Consider the following 7861-nt stretch of genomic DNA (forward strand, 5'->3'; position numbering starts at 1 on the left):
ATCCTTTATCGACCTTGAAATCAGAAGTAAGGACGCACGCCCTAGGAATGCACTCCTCAGGCCGTGGTTCTGCCGGCATATCATCGGCGGCACACTGTGAAGATGAAGTTTTCTCTTTCGGAGGGATGGTTTGTGACGTTTTCGCCATTTTCGAGTTTAGAAGCAAGGAATAGAGAAAAATGACAAAGATTTGGTAAAATTGAGGAGGGGCTTGTGCAGAAAGAAATCACAGATTTACTGGTAAGTTGGAGAGTACGAAGAAGAACTTGGGAAATTTGTAAGATAGAAGATGTAAAAGTGGTAAAAGATAAAAGAAAGGGTTATTTATAGGTTCAAGCGATGGCGGTTCAATATCAGTGGTGGCCGACCACCGCCTGACATGCATTAAATGCCTTGAAAGACTAAACCGACGGGACAGCTACCAGATGCGTCATGGTCGAAACCGATGGAAACGTCAGGTTATAATCCGATCGATCCGTTAAAAAATCATATCGTTTCTCGCCACATTCTTTCTGAGAAACGAGGGGACTATATGTATACAGTCGAAATATATTTCGCCTTAGCACGTCCGATCGAGTTCGAACGATGATCTATAGAAGTAAGATCCCGAAGGTGAAACAAACTAACCTCGAACCCGGGGAGGCCGATCCGTGTCGAGTTCGATATCATTATCAAGCTCGAATCGAAATAGAACCATGAGGCAGGGTAGATCTATCGTGCTGATAATCCAGAGACCAACCAACATTGACCTCGAATCAATTCGAGGGCTCGAGCCAGGATCGGGCCCGAACCAAGATCAAGAGCTCGAATCGAAATCAAGCTCAAACCAAAATCGAGGGTTCTAAGTAAGATCGAGCTCGCAGACAAAAGCCGTTGCAATCTCACTAGAGAGAATCTTGACAGAAATTATGGAAAAGCTCACTTATTATGGGTCTCCCACTGAATGTTTATTTTATTATGCTTAGAGCCAAATCCCTCCACTATAAAAGGGCTTGGTTACCATTTATGTAAAACAAGTTTTCTCAGGCTTACATTGTAATAAAAGCGCTATATTCTTCTACAGTAAAGAATCGTTCTTTTAGATTTCTTAGATTAATTCTATTTGTTGAATCCTAAGATTCATTGTTCTTGACAACCTTATCTATTTCGCATTCTCTGCAATCTATATTTACATTTCTATTTATCCTTACATTTTGTGTTAAGTTACGCCACATATCCTCGGAACTACATATAAATTTAACTCTATCCATTTTTCGGGTAGACAACTACATATATGAGTTATAAAATTTATTTACCATTCAAGAATGTTAATTAAGTCCAAACTTGAAATATCACGTTAAAAGATAAAACTGTAAAAAAATTTAAGAAATATTTATAAATTATATTATAATAAATATTTATATTATAAAATATTTTAAAACTTATATAAATGTACTATCGGGTTAGTTTGGTTTATGTTTGATTTGTTTTAGTTAAAACCAAAGCAAACTAATTATGGTCGGATTTTATCGGTGTGATCAGTGCACCTCCAATGCCCATAGCTAGCTTAAAATTTTTTATGTAAATTATACAACCTTTTTCTTAATTAACATTATTGACCCTCAAAATCCTCAAAAATTTCTTTTGGAAATAGATAGGTAAACTTCATTGCTTCACTTATTCTTGGTTTTCAGTCTTAATTCTTTATTTCACAAATTGTTATTCCCTTAATTCTCTTTCATTTGAAAACAACGCTGTCTATTTTGTATTCATTTGTGAAAGGCCTAATTTTTTAACCGTAAAGTGCTAACATATAATATTCCTCAAATATTTATCATTAATTAATACTTAATCCAGTGACTAATTATTGTAGTAAGAATATATTGTTTCTTAATTTATTTGATGGAAACATATAGTGGCGGAGTTGTACTATATATACAAGTTGCTTCTTAATTAAAATATATTTTAGTTTATTTGAAGTTTAATAGCACTCCTAACTAGAAATTCAATATCAAAAGAGGAGTTATATTTATAATTGAATTTAAGTTATATGTACTAACAGTGTAAATAATTTTTTACACTATTAGTATATTTTGTATTTAATATGAAATTAGACTTCAAAATTCAAAATTCAAAAGTTGGAATATGAATTTTACAAGTTTTCTATATTTTTATTGTTTTGGTTGAGGGAAAATATTTATAACCTATTTGGCGAAGCTTTTTTTTTTTTGTTGCCAAAAGTATTTTTTTTTGTTGCCAAAAGCACTTTTGGCCAAAAATTTGAGGTGTTTGGCCAAACTTTTAGATGAAAAAAAGTGCTTTTGAGGAGAAGCAGAAAAAGTAGTTTTTCTTCAAAAATACTTTTATGATAAACACTTTTGAAAAAAATACACTTAAAAACAGTTTTTAAAAGTTTGGCCAAAAATTAATTATAGCTCAAAAATATTTTTTAAATTAATTAATCAAACACAAATTGTTTATCGTAGTTTTTTTTTGAAAAGTACCCTTTTCCAAATTTTAGAAGTTGGGCCAAGTTAGGAGACCAAAGTAAGAACAAGTCAAGCACTTCGGCAAAGCTATTGAAACGTGATGAATAAGTCATGGACAGCCGTCGATTTTTAACTTTCCAAACAAAATTAGATCCAACGACTGATATTTCTTCCCAAGACTCAATTGGCAGTACGGCATTTCAGCATTTGTTTGTTGAGGATTAGTTTCTCTCTCTATATTTAGTCTTCATTTTCATCAACTTCGGATCCTACATACTCTCATTTCTCTCTGAAAAAAAGAACATTTTTTTTCTCCAGTTTATTTGTTACATATTTTCCACAAGAACAGAAGAGGAGAAAGGTGAAGAAATAAGAATTTTAATTTCTTTTGATTGATTATTATGATACTATAATTCATTTCCTTGTTAGTTTTTGTATTTGGTTTGGAAGTAGAGGCCAAAAAGAATTTTCAGTTGTTTTTCTCAATATTCTGTTTGGCTGATTTTGGTGCTATAATTCAGTTTTTTTTAATTGCTTGAATTGGGTTTTGAAGTTAAAGAGTCAAAAAAGAAATTTGAAACGTTTTTTTCCTCAATTTTCTTTTGGCTGATTATGGTGCTATAATCACTTTCTCGAAGTTAGAGTGGGGAAAATTGATTTTCAACCATTTTTTTTTGCAATTCTTTTGGTGTGATTTTTTATTTTATTTATATTTGGATGTTCTCTTGCTACCCTGATTGACTTCCTTTAGTGACTTTACTTTTCATTTCATGTTTTTTTCCTTCCCACTTTGATTGTTTTCTTGTTGGTCATTTTTATTTGGATTAAACGTTTTTGTATGTGTTTAGTATTTTTTTATTGATTGACAAACTTTACGTGCCTCTGATGAAAATTTTGGTATCTACTTTTGTTGTTTGAAGCTTCGTGATAGCTTTTGTTTCAAGTTATTTATGGGTTAGTGTTCTAATTTCATGAGTTGCTATTGGCCTTTTTACTATGTTGCTATCTTATTTGTCCCTTCTGTATTCTTGTTAATTCTTTTGGATGATTCTTTTAGATTATTATTTATGTTACTTTCTTGGATTGCATTATTTTCTTTCATTTTGAGTCAAGTATCCTCATATCAAATATTCTTAAAAGGACTAGTGGGCTTTAGTAAAATGATTCTTGTCATTTTTATTGTTTTAGCTATGGCGTCTTCGTAGAATTTAGGTCATATGTTGATGTGTGAATTACCAATTTGATGTGCTTATATGCAAAAAGATGTACAAAAAAAGAAAGAGGAATTGGCTTTTGGTTGTCTCAGTACTATTAGTTACCCTCTAAAGAAGGTTCATAAGTTCTGAAAGAGAACTCCAAGGAAAGGTGTTTCGATGATATTATGAGTTAGAGAGAGTGTTAGTCATCTAAACTCATATGTAACTGTTATGAATAAAACTAAGTGCTATAATTCTGATTTATTTATGCTTGAAGCTTTTTCTTGTTGATCACCTAACAGCCAGATGTCTACTTGACATCAGTGAAGTTTCTCTTAGCTAATTGCTAACAGTACTTTGAACAATTGAACTTGATCTTTCCTGAAATTTTAGAGATTACTTTAGTATTTTGTTGTGATAACGTGATCACCTAAAACCCAGAAGTCTATTTTGTTGATCACCTGTTCTCTTGTGAGAGTTGTCGTAGCTGCAAAAGAAATGTCTTCATGCATATATAAACCTCCTATTGTTAGGCCTTATCGATAATACTAATTTTAGACTATATGGTTTACACAGAAATAAATGGTGCTTCGTGTAAGACATGGATGAATATTCTGCTAAAAGAGCTGCTAATGGCCTTGTTGGCCCGAGAAGAGGTTTGAGGGAGACTGCTGACAACAAAGATAAAAATGTTCAGTATTGCACTCGAGTTGGATGTACTGGCCGACTGAATTATATGAAGAGTTCCAGAGTTGGAGGCATGGAGAAAGCCAGACAGCTAAGGCCTACTTTCGGTTCTTCAAATGGGAAGGAAGTCATTGGCAGTTCATCTGTGACATCTTCTGCAATGAGTAGTGCGGGAAGGTCATGCAAAGAATCTCATAGAAAATCGTTGTCTAACATTGAGAATAAGCAATCAGATACCAGTTCCTTACATGAAGAGCCAGTAGTTCTAAAACAGACGCAGTCATCAGCAAAAGCTACTGGATCCAGCAAGGTTAGATTAGCAGAAATTGGTTGCTCTAGTGGAACATCGAGCAGTAGACCTCGAAAAATATTTGGTCACATGCATGGTTCTTTCAACCAAAAGAGTCCAATGGATTCCTCTGTTTCTTCATCATCTAAATCCATTAGTGCTGGGACAAGGGGCGGCAGTAGTAGTGGAGAGGGATATAGGTTGAGAAATCTGAATTGCAATTCTGTATCGGATGTCCTCCCATATAAATCTTCATCATCAGAATCAAGTATTAGTAGAAGGGACACAGTCAAGAGGAGAAATGCTGAAGGTGAAAGCAGTTCATCATCTAAAGGGAAGAAAACGAGCGGCGCATCATCAAATGAAGGACGTGTCATTCGTCCTGCTACTGGAATCTCCATCTCTGATTCAAGGAGTAGTAGAAGTTCGGATTTTGGTGAGGGTAATCGTGCTCTATCAGTTAGGACCCGCAGGTCAATGAATGTGAATACTAGGTTGCGGGGTTCTTTACAGGAGTCATTGCAGACTAAGTCTTCTGGCTTAAGCCAAAATTTACCTCAGCCTGAAACTCCAATTCTAGATAATCCTAGTTCGTCCCGTCAATTTTTCACAGATTCTTCATCAAGTGAATATAGTGCTTATAGTTTACCCAGAAACGATGATGACGATGACGATGATGATGATGATGAGTTACCTGGTGTAGTGCCCTTCATTTCTGCTGAAGTCGGCATTAACCGATTTATGAACCGTGATGCATTGCAGCGATATAACATGGATGGAGTAGCGCAGGTATTTTCCTGGAGGAATTCAGATTTAACCTACTTCCAAAAGCTTACTGATATTTAAATATATCGGTCTTGCTTTACTTTACAGGTATTGCTGGCACTTGAGAGAATTGAACAAGATGAAGAGTTATCGTATGAGGTAGTCTGTGTTGATTTATTTCTCTTCACCTGGGAATTTCCTATTTGGGTTTGTGAATAAGCTCTTATTTTCTATCTACAGAGACTACTTGCGTTGGAGACCAATTTGTTCCTCAGTGGCCTTAACTTCTATGACCAGCACAGAGGGATGAGATTAGATATCGATGACATGTCCTATGAGGTCGGTATTTTGTTTCTATTTCTTCTCACAACTTATAAGACACTATTACTATTTAAAGAGTGAAACAACAGTTTCTTCGACTATGACTTCCTCAAAACACTTGATAAACTTATTAATTTTTATAGTACTCGTTACTAGTTTTTAAGTTTATCTTTAAAATATGAAAAATCCATATCCTAAGTCAGATCAATATTTTAGAAACTTAGTCCTCGTGAATCCCATCATTCATTTGGGAGAGAATGGAAAATAGTTTATGACTAAATGTTCAACAGTATTCTTTTTGCAAGAATGATCGAGGGTTATCATCTGAAGTTTTCTTAGCTGAAAGTACCTCAATTAAAATTTTCTTTGGGCAAAGAAACAATAGCTTTCCAGGTTTTGGAGAAGATAGTTCCTATTGTCAAGCATGATATCTTCCACACTGTCTGAAAAATGATTTATTGCTTGTTTAACAGGAATTATTAGCTCTTGAGGAGAGGATTGGCTCTGTTAGTACAGCTCTGCCCGAGGAAGCACTATCAAAGTGCCTCCGGAAAAGCATTTATCAGGGTATAGCTTCAAAAACAGAAACATCTGAAGCTGATGGGGATGGAGATGACATCAAGTGCAGTATTTGTCAGGTCTTCTTCCTACTTTAAGCATGTTTGCTATTTAGTTCATTATTCGAAGGTTTGCCTTTTCATTTTCGAGATTTATGGGATTGCATATTCCTTTGCCTATGGCATATTTTTTCTAGTGGAGTGAGGCCGAGTTATTAGATAACACACTTCAATCTTTTTTGGTTAGGCAGGTTTAGTCAAGTAAGATTCTATGTTACCTTATCAAATTCCTTCTGAAACAGTAATGGCAAATTTTTTTGCTTTTGATCTCTATTTGACAAGTCAAGTAGTTGCCTCTTCTAATTCCTTCTTAACTTTTCTCGTGCTTACTAGTTTTTTTTTAAACCGTGGTGTTCGAGCCAGCTTGCGCGTATCTCGACTAACTTACGTAGTTTATTTTTGAGGACCTTATTAAAGCTTTAAAGCTGGTGGATTTCTTTTGAAGAATTCTTTCCTTGATCTCCAAGACATTTCATAGAACTTCGTAATGGCGTTTGAAAGATCGAATCTCAAACTCTTATTAATGCTTCTGATGTTTCAACTTTGGGGTCCATTCACTTTTTCAGAGTAATTTAGGCAGCTCTAATGATTCTGTCGACAGTTCCAAGCTTCTAGCATTCTACATAGCTGATATATGAATCCTCAACAAGTTGCGGTCGGCTATAGGAATCCTTACTTGACCGTGTTGCTGTATTTGAGCTCATCTTAGTCCAAATGAATCCAGTTACTAAGCACTCTGACAATCATATGTTTTGCAGGAGGAGTATGTGATTGGAGATGAAATAGGGAATTTGGGATGTGAGCACGGCTATCATTTGGAGTGCATAAAGCAGTGGTTTGGGCTCAAGAACTGGTGCCCTATCTGTAAGGCTGCAGCAGCTCCATCAGAGTCGTCGAAAAACCCATCTTAGTTTCAGAATTTTAGATATCCAACCTAGATTTGGGATTTCCCTGTGTACAAATTCATCTGGGGTTGGTTTGTGGATTCCTGCACATCATTTTTTCCTGTTCTCTTTTTCTCTATTCTTGAACTTTTCTCCTTTTTTTGTACTTAATTGCTCTCGCCATATGAACCAATAAACCCAGGCCATTTTCTGGCTTTGTGGTGAATGCTTTCATATTCATTTCCTTAACTAAAGCTTTTCTAAAGTGTTTCAATAAGTAGCTTGCTGTAATCGTAAAATTTTCTAGGTGTTTCGTCGTTTGAATGATTGAGAAGAAGAAAAAGTTATCAAGCAATTAAAGAGATCTTTGTCTTTTAAGGGCTTGTAAGACAAATTGTCTAGTACATAATTAAAGGATCGTTGGGTTGGCTCTACAAGAACAAATGGTCCCCAAAAAACTAAATTTTGTATAACTAATGGAATATAATGTTTAGTACTTACATAAAACTTCGCATTACTATAAATACAACCAGACATTCAATTTGAAATTAGCAAAAGAAACTAATCAATATGAGTCCTAAATTTTCATATGTACTTTTTATTTTTTTTTGTTGGCAGAATACCCTAAGACGAT

At 34.7% G+C, this 7861-nt stretch overlaps 1 protein-coding gene across 1 annotated transcript; it reads left to right on the top strand.

Annotated features, from left to right (window-relative positions):
- The first annotated feature begins 2660 nt into the window (after positions 1 to 2660).
- Positions 2661 to 7501, top strand: LOC107799480 (uncharacterized). Its single transcript, XM_016622608.2, has 6 exons — positions 2661 to 2829; positions 4241 to 5429; positions 5514 to 5564; positions 5646 to 5744; positions 6200 to 6364; positions 7102 to 7501. The coding sequence occupies exons 2-6, from the start codon at positions 4266 to 4268 to the stop codon at positions 7252 to 7254; spliced, it is 1632 nt and encodes a 543-aa protein (XP_016478094.1). The 5' UTR covers positions 2661 to 2829; positions 4241 to 4265; the 3' UTR covers positions 7255 to 7501.
- Positions 7502 to 7861: the final 360 nt, after the last annotated feature.

The sequence above is a fragment of the Nicotiana tabacum genome, chromosome 15 (genome assembly GCF_000715075.1).
Source record: "Nicotiana tabacum cultivar K326 chromosome 15, ASM71507v2, whole genome shotgun sequence".
Lineage (NCBI taxonomy): Eukaryota > Viridiplantae > Streptophyta > Magnoliopsida > Solanales > Solanaceae > Nicotiana > Nicotiana tabacum.

What these genes read in the sequence shown, in the direction of transcription:
- LOC107799480 (XM_016622608.2), top strand. Translation starts at nt 4,266, where the DNA reads ATGGATGAATATTCTGCTAAAAGAGCTGCTAATGGCCTTGTTGGCCCG. An exon ending in TCGATGACATGTCCTATGAG is followed by an intron (nt 5,745 to 6,199) that starts GTCGGTATTTTG and finishes CTTGTTTAACAG; the next exon opens with GAATTATTAGCTCTTGAGGA. An exon ending in TCAAGTGCAGTATTTGTCAG is followed by an intron (nt 6,365 to 7,101) that starts GTCTTCTTCCTA and finishes TATGTTTTGCAG; the next exon opens with GAGGAGTATGTGATTGGAGA.